The sequence below is a fragment of the Ceratotherium simum genome, chromosome 13, assembly GCF_057802395.1.
Source record: "Ceratotherium simum simum isolate JZ-2026a chromosome 13, ASM5780239v1, whole genome shotgun sequence".
Lineage (NCBI taxonomy): Eukaryota > Metazoa > Chordata > Mammalia > Perissodactyla > Rhinocerotidae > Ceratotherium > Ceratotherium simum.
In genome coordinates this window covers 40,368,657-40,395,894 of record NC_141912.1, presented here as the reverse complement: position 1 = coordinate 40,395,894, position 27,238 = coordinate 40,368,657, and the positions used below count along the sequence as shown (strand labels likewise).

Sequence of the window (27,238 nt, the reverse complement as noted above, 5' to 3'; positions counted from 1 at the left end):
TTCAGTGATCTGCCCCATGGCTTCCTTTATTGGAATCACATACAGAGGAAAGAGCACCAGCTTTGAAGTCAGATAGAGGTGGGTCCTAGCCCCAGCTCTGCTTACCAGCAGTGTGATCCTGGGCGGATTACCTCCCCTGTCAGAACTCAGTTTCCCCATCTGCAGTGGGGGTTGTGGAGGTTACATAAGATCAGACACATGAAGTCCAGACCCATGGAGCAGCCATGCAGTGGTATCCCTATTCAGATTTTATTCACTGCCTACAAGGGTCGTGTGTAGGCAGCTCCAGCCCCACAGAGAATGTGTCTCCCTTGCTGCAAACCTCTGAGCCCTTTTTCTCTACAATGGCTCCCAAAGGCCTGGAAGGCGGGCAGGGGGCAAAGGGACACGCTAGCTCCCATACAGCTTCCTGTCTAAACTGCTGCAGCTTCTGCCTTCTCGGTAACTACTGCGTGGAGTACTTGCGCTGGACCTGGGCTCAAAGCCTTGAGCGATGTTTCATAACAAGAGGTGTGCATCAGAATCACCAGGGGAACCTACCTGCAAATTCTAACCCAGTGGGTCTGGAGCAGGGCCCAACTGTCTCTGTGCTTTTACAAGCTCCTTAAGTGTTTCTTGGGTGTATCCCCAGGTCAGCCATTGAACCAAACAAATGAGATTCTGCACATTTCAGACAAGAAAAGCTGTGTAGAAGAGTTTTGGGGGGGCGGGGGTGTTTGAGGGGAGGGTATGGGGAAGTGGGAAGAAGAGTTAAGGCGATCTTTCCAGGGCCCCAGAAATCATGCCAGGCAGAAGGGGCCCGCAGGAGGCTGGCCTTCCCAGCAACGGCCCTCTTGTCCTCTTGCTGCTAGTGCCCGAACACCTGACCCTTCAGAGGTGGGGTCAGCCTGGGACTGTGTGCACCCCACTGGAAGTCTCAGTTACTATCTGACTGCTCAGGGCTCCCTTTGAGGGTGACATTCGGACCTACGGCCACTGGAATGGAACCCTTCTGTTTTGCTTTTGCATTGCTTTGGAGCAGCTGCCCACAGTGCAACCTCACATGCCACTCAGGGCGGTGACCTCCTGTGCCCTGTCCCAGCCAGACTCCTGTGCTTGAAAGGAGGGCTCCCTGTGCCTCCTGTCAGGTGACTGGAGGTTCTGTCCCTGGCCACAGTCCCAGGGGGCACGGAGACCTATAAAGCCCAAATGTCCTTGATTTACTCCCTCTTCTGTTCTTGCTCAGCCGCTTTTGTTTGGTTCTCTCAGTTCCCAGCCCCTATTTCTCTTCCGAGAGGACTGATAAGCCAAGCCTCAGGAAGCATCAGAAGCTGCCAGGGGCTGTCTCCTGGTGAGGTTACAATGCATTTCACTATGCAAGCATCACCTTTGGCAAGTGGCCCCTTTAGTTGTCATGACAACTTGGGTAGCTTGTGTCTTGGGGGTATGCTGTGCCCTCATTCTGGCTGACTACAGTCCCTTGCCCCAGCTTTCTTTCCCAGATCCTTTCAACAGGCTTACAGCATCCTGGCGCCACCTCACATTAACTATTCTTTAGTTTGGAGCAGCTTTGTCTTGATCAGCAAAAAAAACGCTTGGCTTAGCTATCAAAGGAATAGATCAAGCCATTCCTCTCCTTAAAATGCTCCAGCCTCTCGTCTCTCTCAAAGCCAAAGTCTTTACCATGGCCTACAAGGTCCTACATGATCTGGCCTCAGTTCCCACCACTCTTTCCCTACCAACCCCTCCAGGCACACTGGCCTTCTCCCTGTTGCTCAGACACACTAAGCAGGTGCACCTCAGGCCCTTTGCACTTGCTGCTATACTCTGCCCTGAGTTCTGTGTGCTTCTTCCCTCCCTTCATTCGTGTCTTTGCTCAAATATCCCCTCCTCAGAGAGACCCCCCGACCACCCTACCTAGCATGGCAGCCCTCCACCCTTTATCCAGCTTTCTCTCTCCCCATAGCACTCTTCAACCCCTGGCATTTTATCATAGACTCAATTTTTTGTGGGTTTAATGTCCACTTTCCCCAGTAGACTGTCCCTGGAATGGGGGCAGCCCATAGTCGACACTCATAATCATTTGTTACGTAAGTGAATGAATGACTAGCCCTGGATTCAAAACCTGGCTCTGCTATTTGGTAGCTTTATGGCATTGCACCAGTCACCCGGTCACCCTGGGCCTTGGTCTTCTTGTCCGGAAAACAGAGGTAATAAAATCTGCCGGCTAGAGTGACAAGAATAAATGAGGTGGCAGGTGAGCAGGACCAAGGGCATGCCCCACGGACGGTGGCTGACATCATCTCCATTCTTGTGTCAGCTGCATTCAGAATGCTCTCCTTGCCCCAGGCTCCTGGACACCCCGAATACTTCCAAGGCTCCTGTGACTCTGTGATCTGCCAGGGAAACTGCAGAAGCAAAAGACAGCCAGCAAGAGGGCGAGGAGAGAGCCCCTCTCCTACAAAGGGGCTGTGCACTCACGCTGGGGCAGCCACGGCTTTATATGGAAGACCAGCCCATCTCGGCCTCCCCACTACCCTCTGTCTGTTCACAAGGCCTCAGAGACGGTCTTTGCCGGGCTGGATGGTGCACCCCTGTGTGGATCCAGCAGCCCTGCCCCCAGTGGCCTCTCTTGCCGTGCGCGGCTGCAGGATGCCCAGCCAGTCACCCCCGAGCAGGGACTTCACTGCGTCTTTCAGGGGTTCCCTTGGGGTGGGGTCAAAAGCTGTCAGAAGGAGGAAGGAGATTCACAGCGTTCCTTTTTTAACAGGCTGGAAGATACATTGGCCCATTTCTGACACTGTTAAGAGAGGACATATTCTGTCCATGTGAAGTCTTCCTGTTATCAGTTTGATGTTAAGATACTTCCTTCAGTTTATCTCGTCTGACATTTTCCAAAGAGGACGAACACCGGCAAACACGATAGCATTGAGTGCACCCTGCACGTGGGGTCTGCACGAAGCGCTGGGGAGATGGGAAGAGCAGAAGGCTGGTCCCTGCCCTCGAGGGCCTTCCTGAGCCCAGGCTTTGGGGAGCCTGGGCAGAGTGGACAGGCAGTCTGGCTCATTGGGGCCAGTAAAATGCACCAGCACGGGCGACAGTGTAGTCTTCAGTTGGGAAGTCTATGGTCTCTACATCTCCTGTGTTTAGATGATGGAGTAAGACACTTGCGCAGTCAGTTTACAGGTGACAGTTGTCGCTTGACACAAGGGAGAAAGTAACAGGTGCCTGGAAGATAAAGGGCAGAATGCTGATCTACTTAGCATATTTATCAATGAGTTAGATAATGACATGAGGGCAGCCAAAGGGGAAAGAATAAAGGCCTGACAGAATAAGGACCTCTCAGCAGGCTGAACCCCCGATCAATGGGAAGTCTCGCATTTGGGATCAAAAGGATAATCATACTGAAAGACGCATTTTGACAACCACTCATAAAAATATGAAAGTGTTTAAACTGATCACAAGCTTAATAGAGGCCGATGACAAACTGACATGGCCATGACAATGACAAAGCTGCTGAAAAACAAAAACAGTGTTGGCTGCCTGGTATAAACATTTACCTCTTTGGAACCAGAAAAATTGGGTTCAAATCCCAGCTCTGCCACTTATTCGCTGTGTGACCTTGTGTTATTCATGGCCCTCTCTGAGCCTCAGAATCTAACTGAAATGAGCTGGTAATGCCTTCCCTGCTGGGTTATTTTGAGAGTTAGCAATGGGTGAACAGAGCACCTGGCCCAGTGCCCAGTGGAACGTGGCAGAAGCTCGCATATAGAAGGCACTCAATAAATGGTCTTTGTTAGCAATTCACCTGCTATAGAGTATAGAATGTAAATTTCTAAAAGCTGGGAGAGCCCTTCTCTACCCTGTCCCTCTTAGACCTTTCTGGAGTCTTATGTCCAGATCTAGGCCCTATACGTAAGATCAGTTAGAAAGTAACCAAGTCACTTAGCCCTCAGATGAAGGAATTGTGCAGAGTCAGCCCAAGAATAGAGCTGCAGACACATATGGTATTTTGTTGCTGTTGTTGCTAAAATATATCAAGAGCCATCAGATTAAGGAGGAGGGCATGCTCTGCTGCCCCGAAGATCCCAAGTAGAAATGAAAAGAAGGGAGCGGGCAGGTCTCCGCTCAGTAAGAGGAAACAGCGCCTGCAGTGAAATGTGCAATTGTGCAAAGTAGCGAGCTCCCCACTTCGGGAAGTATTTGGGCAGAAAGCAGATGACCATCTGCCAGATACCCCGTAGAAGGAATTTCTGCTTCCAAGGCCCTTGAAACCAAACAAACCTGGATTTGCATCCAGTTCCTGAAGTCAGCTGTGTGGCCTTGGGCAAGTCAACCTCTTTGAAGCTCAACGCCCTTATCTGTAAAATGGGAACAATATTGCCTCCAATGAGTACTAGAAAGGTGAAGTCTGATCACGTTCAGAAAGCATCTGGCCCATAGTAGATTCTACCCCGCGCGATGTAAAAAGCAGGGCTGTGTGGAGGCCGGCCCCGTAGCTTAGCCGTTAAGTGCGTGCACTCCGTTACTGGCGGCCCGGGTTCGGATCCCAAGTGCGCACCGACGCACCGCTTGTCAGGCCATGCTGAGGCCGCGTCCCACATACAGTAACTAGAAGGATGTGCAGCTATGACATACAACTATCTACTGGGGCTTTGGGGAGAAAAAGGGGAAAAAAAGAAGGAGGATTGGCAATAGATGTTAGCTCAGGGCCAGTCTTCCTCAGCAAAAAGAGGAGGATTGGCATGGATGTTAGCTCAGGGCTGATCTTCCTCACAAAAATAAAAAAACAAAAGCAGGGCTGTGTGACTTCTAAAGGTGCCTTCTGTGAGGCTAAGAAATGCAGTATAACCACAGAGATTCCTAGGAGGATAAACAGACCTCCCCCCACCAGACCAGGCTAGGAAAGGACAGGCTCCAGACAAGCACACCAGCCAGAGCTGGTACCCAGGCAAACAACAGTGGCAGTCAGCAGATATGGGGACACCACCCTCCCCCAGGCTTTGCCTTGGTGTCGCCCTGTCCTACGGGCAGGGTGTCTGCGTGTGGTTCTCAGCCCTGGTTGCATATTAGCATTGCCTGCGTTACTCCAGCTTGGGAACCACCGCTTCAGAGGGAAGTTAAAAACAGGAGATATGATTTGAGGCTAGAGAATTTGGCCCCTCAACTGGTGCAAAGAAAGACACGAGCCAGTTTAGTGATGTCTTCTTGGTTTGTGAAGGACTCTGTATCAAAGGATGGGGAAATGCAATTTTGCATCTTCCCTGGGGACACAGGAGGAAATGAGAGAACTCAATAGTAAAAGGATTAGTGGCGACTTAAGGAAGAATTCTCTTCCAATGACAGATGTTGGGTAGTGGGAGGGACAGCCGAAATACTCATGGAAGCCACTCCTCGGGGGTTTTCAGCCAAGCAGAGGTTGCCATCCAGAGGAGGGGACTGAAGCAGGTTCCCATCCAAACACCCCAAAAGGGACTCACAGGGTCCCCTTTCATCTTGGGATGCACTCTGACCTGTCATCTGCCCTAAATATCACACCTCCCCTTTCCTTTTCCTCTTCATTGGAGTAACCTATCAGTATCTCCCTTGTACAGGCATCTCGGAAAACATAGCCACACCCAGTATGCCAGACCAGCTGGAAGAGAAGCTGAGATCACAGCTGGAGGAAGAAAAGAGAAGGTGCCTTTTCTCTCTGCCACACACACCCTGACCCCAGCCTCAGAGGGCTCTCGGGGATGACCTGTAGCTGCCCAGGGCAGGGCAGAGTGACCAAGCCCCGATCCAGGCCTGGAGCTACTCTGGGAAGGGGGTTCTGAGCTGGGTCCTAACATAGCTGGAGGAGGTGCTGCCTTTGAGCACCTGACGTGAAATGCAGGAACCCTAGGCAGTGCCAGGTTGGAGTGGGGAGCAGAAGGCCAAAGCAGGCCCCAGAGCCAGAATTCACCAATCAGGGAGCGCGGTTTGCTGTTGTCACTCTCTTCAGCCGAAGGTCCCAGGCTGCAGCTCTAGAAGCCACTAGTCTTGTCTACTGCTGCCATCTAGGGGAGCTGAGAAGTATGACCATGGAGGTCTTCCTCATGCCTGCAGCTTTACCCCACTTCCCTCCTGTCTCCTTATCTGTAAGGTGTCCTGAGAACAGCATACCATCCTGCAGCCATTTAGGGTCCCAAAATGATTTCACTTACAGGTGAAGAACCTCCGGCATAAACAGACGTGTGGCCATTACCAATACACAGCATGGTCACAGAATCTCACTTAACCCTCCAGTCAAACTCCTTAGTCCATTCATTCATTCATGCATTCAGCAAATGTTTGCTGTCTCCTCTGTGCCATGGAGAGGTTCTGGGGAGACCAAACAAGTCACCTTCCTTGTCCTCAAGGAGCTGATGGTGTCATTGCAACACAGGCCACCCCTGTGCTGACTAGGCATGCACCCTGAGCAAACCCAATCACGCTGCCCCCTACTCACGCACACACACGCACACGCATGCCCCCGCCATCCTGAGAGATGAGGAGAAGAAAGCCCCACACAGCTGGTCTCCAGGTGCCTCCTGACAACTGTACACTGGGTCTCTCCCGCCAGCGTCCTCCTTCCAGAGTGCCTCGCACCAGCCTCCTGGACGTGCCGCTGTTGCTCTCGGCCACCTGGAGTCGCTCCCCACTTGTCCTGTGTTTCCCTCACTTCATTTGTTCTTCTCAGTTTCTGTCCAACCCATTCTTCTTGTGTCTTTCCTCCACCCCCATCTGTTCCCTTGGCCCACATTTCTAGCCTCAGGGTCATCCCAGAAGCCAAGTGGTCTCTGCAGTTTGGCTGTTCAGCTGCTTCCTGTTGGACAAATTCTAACTGCTTGTAGCCCAAAACCCACCCACGCACAACAAATGTATCATAACCTCCATCACGAAGGTGAACCAACGGAATGGTGAGGCAGTTAAGACTGTGGTTCTAGAGCCGATGGCCTGGGTTCAAATCCTGGGCCCTCTGTTTATTAGCTCTGTGCCATAGAGCACGTTACTTAACCTCTCCCTGCCTCAGGTTCCGAATCTGTCAAGTGGAGATGATGGTAACAGTATCTTCTGCACAGGGTTGTGAAGAGGATGAGATGAGTTTATCTATGTTGAGTGCCTAGAGCATGCTGCCCCTGAGTAAGTGCTCAGTGATGGTCGTTAGCATTCTGACAGGAGAAGGGGTTGTTCATCCCACACACAGGGCCCCATGGGCCCTGGACAAAAACACCCGGCTCTGCTTCTTTACGGTGGACTCAAACCCTGGCGCCACGCCCAGGCCTCTGCGGGCTCCTACAGGGTCCCAGTCGTGGCACTAGGGCTGCCAGGCTTCTGAGGCACAGGCCCTGCAGCGACAGACCATTTACAGCCCTCCCTCATGGCCAGTGACTTTCAAGACTCTTCTCTGATTCCACTGTAGGTATAAGGCCATGTTCTCGCGCCTCAAGGCCCTGAAGGTGGAGATCGAGCACCTGCAGTTTCTCCTGGACAAAGCCAAGGTGAAGCTGCAGAAGGAGTTTGAAGCCTGGTGGGCAGAGGAGGCCACCAGCCTGCAGGTATTGGCAGCGCGTCCCCGGCTGCCCCAGAGCCCACCCTCCTCCTGTGGCCTGGGGAACATCAGGGCAGCTAGGGAGGAGCCAGACACACAGCCCCTGTGGGGCTGCCAGAGGAGAGGGAGAGTGGGGGCTTCGACCCACAGGCCCACGTGCTCTCAGCCCTGGCTCAGGAAGCAAGTGCTCGTTTTAGTAATGAGGAATGCAGGTGATCCGGGGCTCATTGCTTCCTCGCTCTGGTGCCTGACGCGTAGAAAGGTGGGGAGGGAAGGTGTAGCTCCCCAAACCAATGGGCTTGCCACCACTGCTTTCTGTGATGTTCTCTGTGATATAGTATTGACAACATTTTTTTTTCTTCTTACAGTCATTCATGTATATATATATATAAATTATATAAATTTTAGAAAATATAGAAAAACACAAAGAAGCAAAAATCACCACAATCCCACCACTTAAGGATAACCAGTGTTAACATGTTGGATTATATTATCTTTTTTTCTGTGCATATACATCCATATGTTTTTATAAAAATAGAATCATACTGGTCTTCAAGTGTCACAACGGCTTTTTTTTTTTTTACTTAATTGTATAGCATGACCACCCTTCCGTGTTATTGTCCTACAGTGGTATTCTAACGGCTGTCACTTTCCCATCATGTGGATTTATTTTCATCTATTTAACCAGTCTCCCGCTATTTATTATTTAGGTTGTTTCTAGTTTTTCACTGGAAGCATATTTGTAGATAAAATTTTGCACATTTCCTAGAGAAATTCGTAGAAGTTCTCTGTAATATGATGAAGGCTAAAATAACCTGTTAAGACGTGTTAGTACAAACCCCCAGTTCCGACTGTCCTCGTGTGACTCCTCAGCTGTGGTACGATGGAAGTGATGAAATACACCTAATCTTGTCACTTGCGTGGCTGGCAGAACCTTAGAGATGATCTAACAGGCAGATGCCTTCATTTTAAGGACAAGGAAACAGAAAGCCAGGAAAAGATTGAGGACACACAGCCAAGTAGTAGCCAGTATGTTACCAAGCAGCCATGTGACCAGATGATAAAGAAGAATATTTGGATAAAATTAAATACACAAGAAGACAAAGAAAACCAACAAGACTGAAACACAGTTCTTGAAATATTTTTAAAATGAAGTTATGGTGTAATAATATGTATACTACTTTACAGATGCATTAATTAATAAGGTCTCGGGGCCCGCCCAATCATAGTTTCAAAGTAACGATGAACACAATATTTCAAGATTTCTGCAACAACTGTAATGTGATGTGAAAAATATCTGTGATTTCTTCTGGTGACGAAGTCCTTGGTACTGCTAATATTACTGTGGTTTATTGTCTACATCTATCATTGAAAGAAATGCCCCATTTCAGGAAGAAGTTAGGAAAAATAAAGATATAATTGGCTCGCATCCATGTTCACAGCGCCCCTGGTTCTGTCTGCACTCCGGTTAAGAACCCTTCCTAGCGAGGTCATCAGGGAGTGAGACTTTCAGCCGCTGAACAGTCGATGAGGGTCGTCTGGTGTGACTCAGAGGTGTCCCGGCAAAGCAGAGAGATTCAGACAGTTTATTACTTACACTGACGGTGAAAGCCAGAGTAGCCACAGGTGTCAACTGCATGTGTACTCTGTCCCACAGAATGTCACTGAAACCAAAGGGACCAGATGACTGCAACAAGGAAGATGGGGCTCCCTGTTGCTGAGGAGTCAATTCTGTGCTGCCACTAGGCAGTTTTGTAGCCTGCAGATGTACCCCGAGCAGGGCGAGGCAGAAAGCCTTAAACCTCATCATGACATGAGAGGCGATGAGAAACTGTCACCTGACAGTGTCCTGGGGAGATAGGTAGACAAGCGGGAAATAGCCTTGTAGCAACTCCTCCTAAGCCTCCTGTGTGCTCATGTTCTGGGAGAATGGTAGAGCATTCTGCCAAGACTCAGAGAAGCTGCAATTTAAGCCTTGCTCAGGAGCCCTGCATGGAGACACGCGAGGTTCTCAGGGCGCCCTGGTGGAGCTGTTCGCCTACGTGAAGTGCTCAATGGATCTCTCTAGACTCTGGCAGCATCTCTTTGGAACAAGGGGAAGCAAACCAGAAAGGACTTCTGGAGAATGATCAGATCACATTTTAAACATGTTTTCCTAACTGCAAAAAGTAATACATGCTCAATTTAGAAAACACAGAAAAACACAAAGAATCAATCAAACATTACCCGTAATCCTGGTGTCGCAAGATAATATTTTGATGCCCATCGTTATGGTCATTAGTATGTTTAGATTTATTTTTTCCCACATATGTTGTATTTACCAACTTCTATAGGTGGCTTCTTCCCCTTGAGAAATACATCAAGGACATTTTCCCGTGTCGTTAGATTCAAGCTAACATTGTGATCTCCTTCTTGGGCCAACAGGTAAACTCTCCAGCAGTGAAAGCCCTCAGTCCCATGAAGCCCTTTCCCCAGACGCCTGAACCCCAGCATGAAAGGTCCCAGCATCTCTCCAACAAAAGGTAAGGAGAGAACTCTGCCGATGGGGTGAGGGTGCCCAGAAAAGGCTCCCCACCTCTCCTCAGCTGTTCTTGCTGCTCTAAGTGTCTCCATAGGCTACATGATGTGGGAGGATGAACTACTTTTACTGTTAAATTCGTTGTAGATACTTTGAGGACCCCGCTTCAGTCCTCTCCCCCTCACTCTGACAGCCAGTGGACCTACTGCCACGGCAACAAGAGACTAGTGGCATAACCACAAGCCCTGGTCCTGCCCCTTGAGCAGGAAGAAGGGGTTGGCAGTAGCAGGGAGGGGAGAGTAGCCTGGGAGAGGGAGGGGGAGTTGGGATGGGGGGATGTTGGTGGTCAGCCTGCCAGGATACAGGGGAGCTCTGGTAAAAGACTCTGTCTTAGCCCAGATTCAGGGGAGTGTGCAGCCTCCCGTGAGGACGGCCTCCACATGAGGATGGCCCTGAGCCAGTTTCCATGAATGATGGCGTGATCCAGCAGGGACTCTGGTGCCCCGCACACCACCTTCTGAAGACAGGTTCCTTCCCATGCCATCCACACATTATCTTTTTCCAGCCACACAACTCGGGTGGTAAAGCCCGTGACACATGCCTCAGCCATCCTCCATCCCCTAGACAGACCTGGTACTGTCGTGACGGAGGCCGGGGCAGCATGAGTGGGGCCTCAGCCTCTGCCGCCAAGGAGCGATCCTTTGACCGGGTTTGAACAGAGCTGAGCTCTCATGTTGGAAATATGAAATAGAGCTTTCGACCAGGGTGAGGGGGAGTGCCAGACAGTATCCTTGATATGATGTGATGAGAATGGTGCTTCACCTCTGTGATCTTCTTCTCAAAAACCCATAACCACAGTCAAATCATGAGGAAAACGTTGGACAAGTCCCAATAGAGGGATATTCTACAACATGTCTGACCAGTACTCCTCAAAACCGTCAAGGCCATCAAAAACAAGATAAGTCTGAGAAACTGTCACAGACAAGAGGAACCTAAAGAGATACAACAACAAAATGTAATGTGCTATCCTGGATGGGATCCTAGATCAGAAAAAGCACATTAGGTAACAACTAAGAAAATCTGAATAAAGCATGGGCTTTAGTTCATAATAATGTATCAACGTTGGTTCATTAGTTGTAACAAATGTACCATACAATGTAAGATTATATAGGAAGGGAAACTGGGTATGGGGTACTCTTTGTACTGTCATTTCAACTTTTCTGTAAATCTAAAACCATTCTTAAAAAAGGCCAGTGAGCCCTTCACCACCTGGATGACATTTTCTCTGGGCTTCTCTACATTCCCCAACCTGCCCTCCATGCCAGCACTTCAGCATGTATTCTAGTTTTAGGAAACATCTCCTATGTGAGCCCCAAAGCCCAGGGTCAACAGCTGGCAAGGTGTGTTCTGTTTGGCTAGCCTGGTGTTTTAAAAGGTGGTGTAGATCTATGAAAGAAAAATTGATAAGTTGGACTTTATTGAAATTAAAAATGTTGCTCTGCAAAAGACACTGTGAAGGGGCCGGCCCCGTGGTTTAGTAGTTAAGTGCGTGTGCTCTGCTGCTGGTGGCCCGGGTTCAGATCCCGGGCGTGCACGGATGCACCGCTTCTCCGGCCATGCTGAGGCCGCGTCCCACATACAGCAACTAGAGGGATGTGCAGCTATGACATACAACTATCTACTGGGGCTTTGGGGGAAAAATAAATAAATAAATAAAATTATTAAAAAAAAAAAAAAAAACACTGTGAAGAGAATGAAAAAGTAAGCCATAGACTAGGAGAAAAATCTTTGTGAAATGTGTATCTGATAAAGGACCTGTATCCAAAATATACAAAGAACTCTTAAAATTCAACTGTAATTTTTAAATGGGCAAAAGATCTGAACAGTCACCTCCCCAAAGAAGATGTACAGATGGCAAACAAGTGTATGACAAGATGCTCAATGTATGTGCTCATAGATGTTCAAGATGCTTGTATGTCATTAGGAAATTGTAAATTAAAACAACAGTAAGATACCACGACACATCTTTTAGAAGATGACACCATCAAATGCTGGTGAGGCTGTGGAGCAACAGGAACTCTCATTCATTGCTGGTGGGAATGCAAAATGGCGCAGCCTCCTTAGAAGACAGTTGGGCAGTTTCTTACAAAACTAAACATACTCGTACCATATGATCCAGCGATCACATTCCTTGATACTTACTCAAAGGAGCTGAAAACTTATGTCCACACAAAAACCTGCACATGGACATTTATAGCAGCTTTATTCATAATTGCCAAAACTGGAAGCAACCAAGATGTCCTTGACAGTTGAATGGGTAAACAAACTGTGGTACATCCAGACAGTAGAATATTATTCAGTGCTAAAAAGAAATGAGCTATTGAGCCATGAAAAGACATGAAGGAAACTTAAATGCATATTGCTAAGTGAACGAAGCCAGTCTGAAAAGGCTACATAATGATTCCAACTAGGACATTCTGGAAAAGGCAAAACTATGGAGACAGTATAGAGATCAGTGATTGCCAGGGAGAGAGAGGGAGGAGGGAGAAGATGAATAGAGGGAACACAGGGGACTTTTAAGGCAGTGAAACTGCTGTTTGACACTGTAATGGTGGATATATGATATGATGCATTTGTCAAAATCCACAGAACTGTACAACAGAAAGAGTGAACCCCCATGCAAGGTATGGACTTCAGCTAATAACGTATCGCTGTTGGTTCATCAGTTGTAACAAATGTACAGCGCTAATGCAAGTTGTTAATAATAGGGGAAACTCTAAGTGGGGAGAGAGGGGTTATATGGGGTTTCTCTGTACTATCTGCTCAATTTGCTATAAACCTAAAACTTCGCTAAAAAATAGGCCATTAATTTAAAAAAATTAAAGGCGGTGTAAGTAGACAGCTGCACTGCTCCATGACAGTACAAGCAGCTTAGCATGAATGTCCTACACGGACCCTCTCTGAGTTTATTTGGGTACCTGCCAACCCCTGGGGCACTTGAGTTTGCAACCTCTATATACCTGCCTCTCTCCCCACACAGGGCCCCTTCCATGAAACCCCAGGACTCCACAGAGCATATCTGAAAAACACTGGTCCAGGCCAGCCAAGAGGACAGAGCTGCCCCCAGTCACTGCTCTGGCTCCATTCTGAGCCTCTCATTTGTCTGCCACACAAGAATGAGCTCTCCTCCCAATTATGAGGTGCAGAACCCCTGGTTATTTCCCCAGCCTCTTTTCTAAGACAATAAAGTGCATGATGTGTGTGTCAGGAAAGGCCTAGTAAACACACTCCCCGGCTATAAGGTAGAAATAGACTGTGCCTGCGAGTGAAGTTCAGAATCTTGAATTTCAAAGATGTGTATCAGATCACCCGTGGGACCTTTCCCAAAAGCATGCTTCTAGAGCTCAACCCCAAGCCCGTTTGATGACTGCTGGAAGAAGGGTCTCTGGAGAGATGGCTCCCAGGCAGGCTCTGGAGCGCTATTGAGGCCCCGTCACATGTGGTGGCTGCCGGTGCCCTGGTCGGATCTCTAAACCTCGGCAGAGATAACCAAGTGTCCTGAACAGTGTTTGTTAGGACACCTAAACTATGAGTGTTCGGCTCCCCTAAATTCCCCCACACACAGTAGTTTGGATACCAAAAACTGTGGGCGGAAATGTTACAACAGAGAGGTGAGAGGAAAAAGCTCCCTGCTAGAGACTGGAAAGGGAGCCATCTGGGGACACTGCCATTCACCTGCCCCGTGCTCCTTGATGCTGGCAGAAAGGAGCTCACAGAGCTCTACTCGGGGGAGGCGGGGCCGTGACCCATCCCAGGTCCTCGCAGCTCCTCACACATTCTCTGCAAACAGCCAACAGCGGAGGATTGATGTCCTTACATTCTCCAAGGAGCCAGCATTGGCTTTCTTCTCCTGTGGTAATAATATCCCTGTCGTTTATCAAGGGCCCCATGGGCCAGGCACTGAACAAATGGGTGACATAGGTGCCATCCTTGTCCCCATTTTACAGATGAGAACACTCAGGCCCCGAGAGATTAATTAACTTGCCCAAGGTCACCCAGCTAATAAGTGGTGAGCCCAGGACTGACCAGGCCTGTCAGCGTCTGGCCACCCCCCTCACTCCTCAGGTCAGCTTCCTTTGATGTTCACAAGAGCCCTTAGGGGCACATGTATGTTCTGTTGTTTAGTAGGAGGTGATGTTTTCCAGCCCATATTCTGTACTATTTCATACAATCATGCTTTCTTTATATTCTGCCAAATGCCGGGCCCCCTGCTTGGGGGGGTGTCCACAGTCTGATTTTCCAAGGGGCCAGGATTTTCAAAGAGCAAATCTCTCCTTGCTTAGAAGGCCAGCCTCTGACTGGAACCAGAGCTCCCTGCTATTGGCCCCACCATTTCTGTTGAGAACCCCTGAATTCAATGCCCCCATTTAACTAATGAGAAAACTGAGGCTCGAAAGGGAATGTGATGTTTTGAACTCGGTAGTTAATTACGTGAAATGCTGCCTCTTTGAACTTCCGACTCCGTGCTGAGTGGCGTTTCTTCCTCCCTCCCACCTCCTGCTCCCCTGCCCTCCCCCTGCCTCCTCTCCCCTCTCGGCTTTACTCCTTCACCCCCTTCTTCTCCCATCTCTTTCTTCCACTCTCTCACTCTACCTATCTTTATTCCCACCCTACATTCTCTTTCTCCTGTTTTTTTTTTTTTCCCTGTCTTCCCCACTGTGCTTCTTGCCCCTTCTTCCATGCTCTCCATCAGCTGAGGCTGCCCCTCTTTTTGCTTGTCCATTTGTCCACTCTGCTGCCAGCTTAGATCTAAGAACTAGCCACTGGGCAGGGCCTCCTAGGATCTCCTTGGGGAACAACCGTTAGAATCCTGCTTCTCCCCCGGCATCCACCTTGTCTGAAAAGCAGGGCCCATTCTGGCCTTGGCATTCCTGGACATTCCTTAGGTATCCAATTTAAGATGATCCCAGGATGTGCTTGCCAAGAGATCCTTAATCCTGAAGTTCAGAACCTTGGATTTTAGAGGTGCATATCAGCTCACCGTCTGTTACCTCCAAGGAGTCCCCTCAACTTAGACTTTCACAACGGCTGTATCAAACAAATGCTCTTTACAAGCAGTGGGCCCTGGGCAAGCCAGCTCTCCGCTTGGGGATTCCCTGTCTTGTCTGTAAGATGCGTCAGGGTCCCTCTGACACTACTATTCTACGAGCAGATAAATGTTCCGGTGCCATTGAAGAGCTACTGCAGCGAGAGGGCGCCTCCGGCTGACTGTTTGCGCCCGAGCTCCAGAGTGGCTGCTCTCGACGGACTCGCTGCAGCCAGGCGCCGGTCCTCTGCTCCTCAGGTTCTGAAGGAAACCTGATTTTGTCACTTCCCCAAGGATGCTCAGGGCCTACGGGCTGATCGCACTAAATTCACAACACGCTGTTAGGCAATCCAGGAAGCTTAATCATTATTGATGTTACTTATTAATCCTTATTAAGAAAGAGATCATTAATTCTGATGGCTGGTTTGTTCTGTCTCCAGAAGGAATGTCAATGTGAGAAATGAATTCATTGTCAAAGGCTGATTGGTCAGGAGAGAGGACAGAAGTAATTCGTGGTATCATCCTGAGGGCTCGGAAACCGAGCTGAGGCATCCAGGGACACTCCAGCAGCCTCGGGACTAGAGGAGTTATTTCCCTCAGGAGCCCCAAGCCTTTGCATGTGCCTTCCTCCTGCATGAGCTGGTTGAGGCAATGGGTCGGGCAGCTGGGCCTCCGCAGAGGGTGCTGGATGCCCCATCTGCCATGGTGTGGTGATGCCCTTCTGCCCTGCCCATGTCCATCTCTGCTCCTCTTCCTTCCTCTCCCAACCCTCAAGTTGGCGCCTGTGAACACTCCCTGGCATCTTAGAAAAGGCTCCGCTGAGAAACCGTTGAGTTAATGAGCCAATTCGTGTACCAATGACTTGATCTTGAAGACGCTACAGCTTCCAAACTGAGCTTGACCCGGTGTAATCAAAGCACCTCCAGGACGGAAAGCCCTTTCGCCTTCCCTTCCCAGGGCCTGCACCAGGAGCCCCTCAGAAGGAGCCCTGAGAATTGGCCGCTGTTCTCCAGAGAAAAGCAGGCAGAGCCTGCCACCTTGTGGCTGCCTCAGGTCCTACCGCAGCCCTCGCCAGACAGCACAGATCCTGGACTCTCCCCAAGACTCAGTAGAGAGTCTCTGGGATGCTGGGAAATAACCATCTGAAAAACAATTCCCAGGCCCTGATTTCCTGTCCTGTTTGTTTGACTCACAGCCGGAACCTATGGGGGCAGGCGCAGGGTAAGGGGCCCTGCCACGGGCTGAGATGGGAGAGGGCAGAAGGCTGGAGCTGAGGAAGGGGCTGTACTCACAGATGGGACAACAGGTTGTCAGGCCTGTGGAGTGCCTTGGACTGTCTCTACCCTAGCCCACCTCTCAGCCTGAATGTCCCCATCTGTAAAAGGAGGGTTCTAGCCAGGTGACTTTTAGGCCTCTGCCAGCTCTGACATTGTGTCTAGGCAGGATCATCCCAAAACAAGAGCGAGACGACCCCATAATGTCACTGGCATCCCAGGGCAGCTTTGGCTGCTGGCCTCTTCACCTCCCAAGGGGCACTGCTGGGTTCCACTGTTTGCAACCAGGAATCCAAGGCATGGCACATGCACCAGGCAGCCTAGTTAAACGGACAAAATTGCATCTGCGTGAGCTGTTGGACCCGACTCCTCACTCAGGGAGCACGGAGCTGGTGAGTCGATATGGCCGGGGCGAGCCATGCATCTCCAACGTGTGCTTCCTCAGAGCGCCAGAGTCGGGTCCGGTTAGTAAAGCATCATAGCTGAAAGCACGGGTTCTGAAGCCTCACAGAGACGTGATTAGACCCAGATTCTGCCACTTACAAGCTGGATAACTTTTAGAATTTCTTTACCCTCTCTAGGCCTCAGTTTTCTCATCCATATAACGAGGATAGCGAGGCTACCGAGAGGATTAAATGGCATGATGTTTGCGGAGCGCTCCCCCAGAACCTGGTGTGTAGATGGCGTCTATAAATGACAGCTATGATCAGTGTCGTTTTTGTTCAGCTTGTGCATCCACTACGTGCAATGCTGCAACTGTGAAAACTGATGTGTAAACCATCTGTTATGGACGAAATGTTTGTGTCCTCCCAAAATTCCTTTGTTGAAACCTATCCCCCAATGTGCTGCTGTTAGGAGGTGGGGCCTTTGGGAGATGATTCGGTCACGAGGGTGGGGCCCTCATGAATGGGATTAGTGCCCTTATAAGAAAAGGCCAGAAAGCTAGCCCACTCTCTTTCACCACACGAGGACACAATGAGAAGTCGGCAGTCTGCAACCCGGAAGGCTCTCACCAGAACACAACCATGCTGGCACCCTGATCTCAGACTTCCAGCCTCCAAAACTGTGAGAAATGAATTTCCATTGTTTATAAGCCTCTCAGTCTATGGTACTTTGTTATAGTAGCCCAAACTGACTAAAACAGACATTAGTACCAGAAGCAAGGTGCTGTTATAACAAATACCTAAAAATGTAGAAGCAGTTTTAGAACCAGGTACTAGGCAGAGGCTGAGAGAGTTTTGAACTGCATGCTAGAAGAAGCTGAGACTGTCGTGAACGGACTTTTAAAGGCTATTCTGGTGAGGGCTCAGAAAGGAAAGAGGAGAGCTGTAGAGAAAGCTTCCGTCTTCTTAGAGAATACGTAAATAATCATGTAGAGAATGTTGGTAGAAATATGGATGGTAAAGGATATTCTGATGAGGTCTCAGACAGAAATGAGGAAGATGTTATTGGACAATAAAGAAAAGGCAATCCTTGTTATAAAGTTGCAAAGAACTTGGCTGAATTGTGTTCATGTTGTAGTGTTTTGTGGAAGGTAGAACTTGCACGTGATTGAATTAGATATTTAGCTGAGGAGATTTCCAAGCAAAGTGTTGAAGGAGTGGCTTGGCTCCTCCTGACTGCTTATGGTAAATATAAGAACAGAGAAATGACTTGAAGGTGGAATTATTAAGCAAAAAGGAGCTAGAACTTAAAGATTTGGAAAATTCTCAGCCTATCCATATTGCAAAAAATGAGAAAACATCTTCAGAAGAGAACACTAGGGGTGTGGCTGAGCAACCATTTCATAAGGAAATTAGTGTAGGTGTGAATCCCAGACTTCATCAGCTACCTCAGCAAGAAAACTGACAGATTGAACTGAAGGAGAAGGAGATGGGAAGGAAATGAAGGAAGACTGTTGGACTTCTTGGATTTTATGGGATGGGACTAAAGAGCTATTTGCTGTGAATGTGCACTATTCTTCAAGACAAGGGAAGAATGACCCCAAAGATGATTCAGAGATCGTCACAGCTGCCTCCTCCATTTCAAAAGGGGTGACCATAGCCTTGCTTTCAACAGGCCAAAGGGCCTCTGGCAAAAGCTGTGGGGGCAGGGCCACCCAGCAGAACCATGAGAGCACGACCCCTGCACAGCAGAGCCCAGCAGGATCTCCACCTCAGTGGGTCTAGAACACGGGACCTTCACCCCAGTGGGTCTGGAGGCAGAGCATGAGCCGAAGAGGATTACTCTCAAGACTGAAAATCTCGTGGAGTTTGCACTACTAGATTTTGGACTTGCTTACGACCTGTCACCCCTTTCTTCTTTCCTGTTTCTCCATTTTGGCATGGGAATGTCTGTCCTATGCCTGTCCCATCATTGTATTTTGGAAGCACATACCTTGTCTGGTTTCCCAGGTTCACAGCTGGAAAGGAACTTTTCCCTCAGGATGAATTGTACCTCGAGTCTCACTCATGTCTAATTTAGATGATATTTAGATAAGACTTGGACTGTAGACTTCAGAGTTGACGCTGGAATGAGTTAAGACTTTTGGGGCTGGTGGAATAGGGATGAATGTATTTTACACATGAGAAGGACGTGAATTTTGGGGAGCCAAGGCAGAATGTTATGAACTGAATGTATCCTCCAAAAGTTCATATGTTGAAATATAACCCCCAAGGTGATGGTATTTGGAGGTGGGCCTTTAGGTCATGAGGGTGGGGCCCTCATGAATGGGATTAGTGCCTTTATAAGAAGAGGTCAGAGAGCTAGCTCACTCTCTTTCCACCATGGGAAACACAACAAAAATTTGACAGTCTGCAATCCAGAAGAGGACTCTCATGAGAACTTGACCATGCTGACACCCTGATCTCAGACTTCCAACCTCCAGAAACAGAAGAAATAAATTCCTGTTGGTTAAGCCACCCAGTCTATGGTATTCTGTTATAGCAGCCTGAGCTAACTAAGACATCATCCATGACAAGGATCTTGGCCCCTGTCTTAGTCAGCTTAAGCTGCCATAACAAAATACCATGGACTCGGTGGCTTAAACAACAGGAATTTATTTATTTCTCACAGTTCTGGAGGCTGGCAAGTCCCAGATCGAGGTCCAACAGGATCAGTTTCTGGTAAAGACCCTCTTCCTGGCTTGCAGATGGCCATCTTCTTGCTGTGTCCTCACATGGGAGAGAGAGAGCTCTGGTGTCTCTTCCTCTTCTTATAAGGGCACCAATCCCATCATGGGGGCCCACCCTCATGACCTCATCGAAACTTAATTACCTCCCAATGGCCCCACCTCCAAATACCATCACATTGAGGGTTAGGGCTTCAACATATAAATTTGGGGGTGACACAAACATTCGGTCCATAACAGCTCTGGAATATAAAGCCTAAATTTCTCTTCTGTAAACCTCCTCCCCTACCTTTTCCTTTTGTTGGTTGATCTTTTGCAGTGATGTGAATGCCAGAAAAATCCTGCCCTCACCTTGCCCCACCCTGCACAGCCAGGAGCAGAGCAGCACCAGCGCCTCCCTGGAAGACAGGTCTGTGGTCTTCTTCCTCTAATGCCTGTGACGGCCCCTACAGTAGGCGGAGTGGGACAAAATCGCCGGTCCACTACCCCCGCTATCAGAGGAGCCCCTTGTCCAAGGCTGCCCTCCACCCTGGAACCCCGGGAACTCCCTGGGATCTCTCACAGATGCCATCTCGCAGAGCTGGGGAATTTTCTCCCAGGGTCACTGGGGCCCTGTGCGGGCAGAGTTGCTCCATGACTCCTTGTGTGTAGGTGTACCTGGGGCCTTTAAAGGAAAGAGGAGCTGGCCCAGGAGCAGTTCCAAAATAGCCCACTAGCCTCGCCACAGAGTCCCCAGGCAGGGACGGACATGGGGTGACAAGCCTGGTCTCAGGCCTGGGAGCCATTCGCTCCAGGCTGAGCAAAGTTGATGAGGCCTCGCCCCAGCGCCTGCTCTTTGTGCCCTCTGACTAGAACACCTGCGTGCCCTTCTTCACCTGGCCGACCCTACTCTTCTCCCAAGGCTGTCCAAGGGAGCATCCCACCCACTGTCCTCCCCACCCCCAGACAGAACGAACAGCGCCACGCAGCTCCCTGCCCTCCCTGCCGCAACTCTGCTGTAGCACTTCTCGTGGAGTTGCAGCTGGAATGCCGACCCAAAATCCTTTATACAATCCTCACCGCCTTCTAAGGGAGTGGGCACTGTCACCTGCTGTGTGCAGTGACAGCTGTGAGGATGGAAGCTTGGCAGAGCCAAGAGAGTGCATTGCTCTAAATTTTCTTAAGGGGGATTTTATATGTACAGGAGTTGGATGGAGAAAGAGGAGGGAGAAGGGCACACACATCTCTCCCTTTTAAAGGGAAGCTCCTGGAAATCCCACACAGCACTTCTTACAAATCTCATTGGCCAGAACCTGGTCACCTGGCCACACGTAGCTGCAAAGGAGGCTGGGAAATGTAGGCGGTTTTTAGCTGCAGCACCTTTCTCAGCTAAATATTATGGTTCTTTTTTTAAGGAGAGAGGGGAGAACAGTTATCTCTGCCTCAGGAGCAACTAGCTAAGCCATGGTGGGGGATGGGGACGCACTGGGGAGACATCCTAAACTATATGCCATCTAAGTTGAGTGCTGGGTGCTGAAGGAAACAGTTAAGCCCCAGGTAGAATGGGCTTGGTTTGGTTAAGTTGCAGGGGGCTGGGGAGGCATGGTGGTGAGGGGATGGAGGAGGTGGAGAAAGAAAGCACATTCAGCCATGTGAAGGTCTGGGGGAGAGCAGCCCAGGGGGAGGGGACAGTAAAAGCAAAGGGCCTGAGGCCAGAAGGAACTTGGTGTATTTGAGTCACAGAAAGGAGGTCAGGGTGGCCGGAGCGTAGTGAACTGGGAGCCAGATCACAGAGGGATCCGACCACACAGCGATGGAGTTTGAATATCATTCCAAGAGCAATGAGAAGCCACTAACGGTTTAAGCCAGGAGAAGACATGACACGTTTGCGTGTAAAAGGATGGCTGTGGCTGCTGCACAGAGGAGGTGGAGAGAGTCAGGAGGAGGCCGAGTGCAGTGGCCCAGCTTCCTGGGTGAGATGCGGTCGCTGAAAATGGGAAGCACTTTGGGAAGGTAAGCACTGAGTCGAAATGTAAGTAGCAGTAAGTGTGATGTGTGGTTGTCCCCAGCATCCCTGCAAGGTCAACGTCGTCCGTCCCTCTCACCGGGGACAGCCAGACAGACTCAGACATCTTGGCGTTCATCAAGGCCAGACAGAGCATCCTGCAGAAGAAATGTAAGTGCACCTTCCTCCAGGGCACCACTCACCCGACTCTGCTCACCAACACTTGGTGGGGAGGGGGGGAAGGCTGGAGCGAGCAGTGAGGTGGGAAGGAAGTGGGAAGCTTACTGGCCCTGCCGTCACTTCACATGTGCCTGGCCTCTGCTTCCTTCGAGAGAAAGCCACAGAGGGCAGCGTCAGAAACACCAACACAGGCCCAAGGGGTGGCTGGCCCAGATGCACCCGCCCTGCCTGGCAAAGCGCCTCTCCCTCCTCCAGACCTTCAGCTCCTTTTGTTCTCTCTCCCCAAAGCCAGCTCTCCTTCACTCAGCCCTCTCAGAACAGGAGGGGCTGAGTGACGGTTTGGAAACTTGCTGAATCCCTGGCTGGAAACCTCACCCTCCTGTGGGAGTGGGGTTCTGGCCACTGAGTTATAGACAGAAACACCACTTGAAGCCCAGGTCTGAGGACACCGTAACAGTTACAGAGGCAACGTGTGTGGTGGGTCAGACACAGGATGAGAGAGAAGGCCCTTTCCAGCCTTCATCACTGACGGCCCCACTCTTCCTCTTGGCAGCTGCCCACCTGCTGTGGACAGGCCTTCTCTCCTGCCTTCCTCTCCCCAGAGAGCCCCAGGGAGAGCCCCAGGGCCCCCTGCCTCAGCCCCGCCTTAGTCTTAGCCAGCCTTAGTCTTAGCCAGGAATGCAAAGGCTGCTAGACAGGTTTAGCATTGCCTTCACGTGTCAATGAGGCCCGTTGATGGATGAAACGGCAGACTGGGTCCTCTAATGACTGACACGTACCCTGAGGGCCTACACTCTCGGCTTATGGCCACCTCTCTGCAGTTCAGACAGCGGGAGGTTTGCACGTGGGTGGAGCACCCCAGTGAAGGACGGCCTTTGCCGTGCAGGCAGGCTCGCTGGGATGCCAGCCTGCTTACTGTGCTCTCTTCACCACCAGACCAGCTACATCAGCACCGTTGTCAGGTCTTCTCCGAGGCCTGAGACACCTGCCACCGACTTGCTGTCCCACCTTGACCCCATAACTTTCCTTCTCTCACCTTCAGTCTCCTTATCTTAAAAAAAAAAGACAGAAAATTAGATTCGGTGATTTCCAAGGCCCCGTCTACCCCCAAAATACTCTAACAATATGTATTGGACACTGAACAGTACTGAACAGCCAATCAGTGAATGAACACTGTATTTATTGGGCACCTTCTGTATGCCAGGCACTGTACCAGTACTAGGGCCCTAGCAGTGAACATCACAGAGTTCAGTCCTTGATGTTCTGGGAGGAGCAAAGAGATAGATGATGAACACATCAACAGATACGTAAGATCGTGTGAGGTGCTAATAAATGCTATGAAATAGCTAAAATATGTAGTATTGTAGAGAGCAACTGGGAAGGTGCTTTTAGCTGGGGAGCAAGGGGGAGGCCCCTCTGGAGAGGAGAACTTGAAACCGATAGCTGAGTAGTGAGAATGGAGCAGCCATGCAGTGTTCTGTGAGTGAGCAGAAAGTGAAGAGCCCTGGAGGGGAAGGACCTTGGCTTGGTCACAGGGTGAGAAGGAGGCTGGAGTGGCTGGAGGACCGAGTGAGGGGGTAAGGGGGCCCTGGCTTCTACTCCAGGTGCAGTGGGAACTCAGCAAAGAATTTCAACCATGGTGTGATGTGATCTGATTGGTGCTTTCGAGAACCCACTCTGGGTGTTGAATGTGGTGTGGGTGGTAGGAGACTGGGAGTAGCACTGTTGTCAGGATCGTGGGAAGCTCCAGGCAAGGGGTGAGGGTAGCCTGGACCCACCAGCGGATTGGACATGAGATGTGAGAAAGAGAGAAGAGTTAGGAGGGCTCCTGGGCTTCTCATCTGAGCAGCTAAGACAATGGTGGTGTCATTTCCTACAACGAGAAAGGCAGGGGGTAGTGGACATCAGAGGGAAGGAGCTGGAGGAATCAAGGGTTCTGGCTGGCCCATTTGGAGTTTCAGACGCAATCTGAGATCCCAGGGAGATGCTGAGTAGGCAGCTCAATGTGACTCTGGAGGTCAGCCGGGAGGTCTGGATGGTGTGTAAAGCCATGGCACTGGATAATGCCCCCTTAGAAGAGAGCAAATAGTGTTATTCCAATTGCTGACAACAGATTCCTGGGGCACTATGACATTTAGCGGGAGAAGGTAAGATCCAACCAAGGACACTGGGAAGGCTCGGCTAGGGCCAGCAGGTGAGTGAGTGTGGCCTCAGGCAGGTCTGCAGGAGAATGTGTTCTAAGGGAAACGGGCCAGTGGAGTCCAGTGCTGCTGAGAGGTTGAGTCAGTAAGCAAGGACGGAACACTGACCGTTGGCCATTTCGCATGTCATGTTGGTCATGGATAAGTGCCCTTTTAGTCAGGGGACTGGGAGAATGAAAACGCCATTGGAGTATTTGAGGAGAGAAAGCAGAGACAGTGAGTAGAGACAACTCTCCCAGGGAGTTCAGCTGGGAAGAGGAGCAGAGAAATGAGGCAGAGCCAAAGGGAAATCAGGACCAAGGCGAGGGGTTTTGGGTTTTGTTTTAAAAGGTTACGAACACGTGTCTCTGTAGTGAAAGGCCTGGTCCAATAGAAAGAAGGAAATTGATGATGTGGAGAAGCAGACCAAACTGCAGGAGAAAATTCTTTGAGGAAGTGAGAGGGGATGGTGTCTGGGACATAGCGGAGGGAGCTTTTGGCCTTTGCAGCTGCGAGACCACCTCCTCTGTAAAAAAAAAAACTCATGAAAATAGGGGCCAGCCCAGTGGCATAGTGGTTAAGTTCAAGTGCTCCACTTTGGCAGCTGGGAGTTCGCAGGCCCGGATCCTGGGCGCGGACCTATGGGTTCAGATCTCGTCATTTCTCCCATCCAGAAGCCTGCCAGCGGCCAGCCCAGTGGCATAGTGGTTACGTTCGTGCACTCCGCTTCAGAGGCCTGGGGTTCGTGGGTTTGGATCCCAGGCACGGACCTACACAACACTCATCAAGCCATGCTATGGGGGCATCCTACATACAAAATAGAGGGAGACTGGCACAGATGTTAGCTCAGTGACAATCTTCCTCAAGCAAAAAGAGGAGGATTGGCAACAGATGTTAGCTCAGGGCCAATATTCCTCACTGAAAAAAAAAAAGAAGCCTACAAGTAAGCAATGTTTGTAAGTTATGTTTCCCCGGCTTTTGTATGCATCATAGAGACGTTATCAGAAGGGTGGGGCACTTTTATGAAAATGTGTATGGCACGTTACCATTAATACATTTTTTTCATTTATATTATTTCATCTGATGTTCTCAACACTCTTGTAAGGTGTACAGAGCCAAGAGTATGATCCTCCTTTTGACAGGTGAGGAAACTGAGGCACACAGAGATTGAATAACCTGCCCAGTTAACAATGGCAGAGCCGGGATAACCCAGGCTTTCTACGCTCTCTTCACTGAGCCACACTGCCTTGAGAAGCCACTCTGCTCATCTCTTGGCCTCTACCCTCCCTGCAGCTGGGGAGCTTTGTTCTCCAAACAAACAGCAGCCTGGAAGTCATTCATCAAAACAAACAAAAGTTCCAGGGTTCCATTTTTATTCTTAAGGAAAGAAAAATAATCCTGGGTTCTTAGTGACCATGGAGCCACAAAGGAAGCTGAAGACAGGATTTCAAAGGGTCCCTGTCCTGCTAGGTCAGGTGCAGATGGCCCAGGTCACAGCACACAGCACTGTCTGCATGGCCCACTTGGCAGGCTCCTGGCCAGGCAGACAGCAGGCCGGGCCCAGCACCTTCCCCAGCCAAAGCAAACACTTCCCTCTCCTTGCCCTGGGCTGCCTCTGCTCTTAATTTAGCAGAGCTGTCTGTCTGGGCTTCTTCAGGAGTGCTCGTTATGGAGACTTTGTAACCATCAGCCTGGGAGCAGGAGCCTGGAGAGGGTGATTTAACATAAGCCTCGCCCCCAGTCTCTTCAACTTCACCCAGGGCCAGGATGAATCTACTTGATTGACGATCCCCGGGAAAAGCTGTGGACCGTTTAAATCCCTGCCAGGGGCACGTGTAGACAGGTATATATCCCCCCTAAGGGGCGTTAGTCATCCATGGTGTCAAAGCCACTGTTTCTGACTGCCAAGGATGTTTTTTAAATCTGAGAAAATGAAGTTAACCCCTATCTAGAATGCTTTTTTTTTTTCCCCAATCATCTTTCTTAGTCGCTGTGTTTGGAAGTATTTCCATCCGGACAGGAACCTTGGTGTGACCCCCGTGGCCACGATGCCCTCTTCTTCAGCTCTGCTCGAGTGCCTCAGAGCCCCCCGCCACCCCCAGTCCCACCATCTCCACTCTGAGAAACCCTCCAGCTCGCTCCTTTGTTCAGGAGCTCTCCCCGTGAAACGGAAGGAACCCAGAACTAAAAGCAAGGGCTATTTCTGACCGTGTGACCTTGGGCAGGTCACCTCCTAGAGCCTCCCTCTCACATCCGTCAACTTCAGACTCCACCTTTGCCCAGGTGGTCAGCCTCTCCTAAGTAATGTCCATAAAAGTCCCTTGTAAACCGCCAAGCACCGGGGAGCTGGCGGCAGGGAAATTGGCTTCCGTGGTTAGAACTGGTTTAACGCGGTGAGGTGTGAGGTTTTCTTAATGGTCTGTCTGTAGCAGCACCTTCTATTCTGGGAATCCACAGTCACAAAACCTCAGTATAGATGACAGCTCCACCACGTGACTGGGGTTCATACAGTAAAGAATGAACTAGAAACGGCACCTTTCATTTTGTGTCGCAGTCTGTGTCGCACTTGAAGAACTGTGTCTTGGAGTATTGAATGCTCTGAGCCTGCTCTGCGGCATTTCTTCTCAGCTCCACCCCCCCACTGCCCCTCCCCTAGTCATCAGTGCATGCGAGTGTCTGTGGGGGTCAGTGGGTGGGTGGGAGCTGACTCGGATTCTGTGCTGACTGCCCTGGCGGCATGAACTCATCCTGGCCCAGCCTGCTTAGCAATGGTGCAGAGGAAACCTCAGACTCATGGTTTAATCAGCAGCCACGTGCTTGGTGGTCCCCAGGACCTGCCCTCTCCGAGCAGAACTGGGAATCCCGGGTCCAGAATGACTGGAACACATCACCTTCATATGCTCTGGTGTGCCTGATGTCCTTCCTTCCTGTCCTAGGATTCAGTCAGGACAGCTAGAAGTGTCTTAAAAATAAGGACCATCTTGGGGCCGGCCCTGTGGCATAGCGGTTAAGTGCTTGCGCTCCGCTGCTGGCGGCCCGGGTTCAGATCCCAGGCGCCAATGCACCGCTTGTCTAAGCCATGCTGTGGCAGCGTCCCATATAGAGTGGAGGAAGATGGGCACGGATGTTAGCCCAGGGCCAGCCTTCCTCAGCAAAAAAAGAGGAGGGTTGGCGTGGATGTTAGCTCAGGGCTGATCTTCCTCACCAAAAAAAAAAAAAAAAAAAAAAGTAAGGACCATCTCCATTTAATCAAATAGCCGGGCCAGCCTGAGCTCCTGCACACAGAATTAGATCTGAAGGACCAAGTGCTCATAATCCTGAATTGTTTTTGACCTCTTCCTTCCCGTCACTTCCCACATTCAATGTGTCACAGAGA

The 27,238-nt window shown here is 50.1% G+C and overlaps 1 protein-coding gene across 1 annotated transcript in view; it reads left to right on the top strand.

The window, feature by feature from the left end:
• Positions 1-22,662, top strand: part of KIF6 (kinesin family member 6) — a 376,398-nt gene extending 353,736 nt beyond the window's left edge. The window contains 8 exon segments of the mRNA XM_014782562.2: positions 5,574-5,658; positions 7,403-7,538; positions 9,956-10,053; positions 19,838-19,927; positions 21,567-21,673; positions 21,938-21,951; positions 21,953-22,019; positions 22,619-22,662. Of these exon segments, the coding sequence (XP_014638048.2) occupies positions 5,574-5,658; positions 7,403-7,538; positions 9,956-10,053; positions 19,838-19,927; positions 21,567-21,673; positions 21,938-21,951; positions 21,953-22,019; positions 22,619-22,662 (641 nt within the window).
• The last annotated feature ends 4,576 nt before the right edge of the window (positions 22,663-27,238 follow it).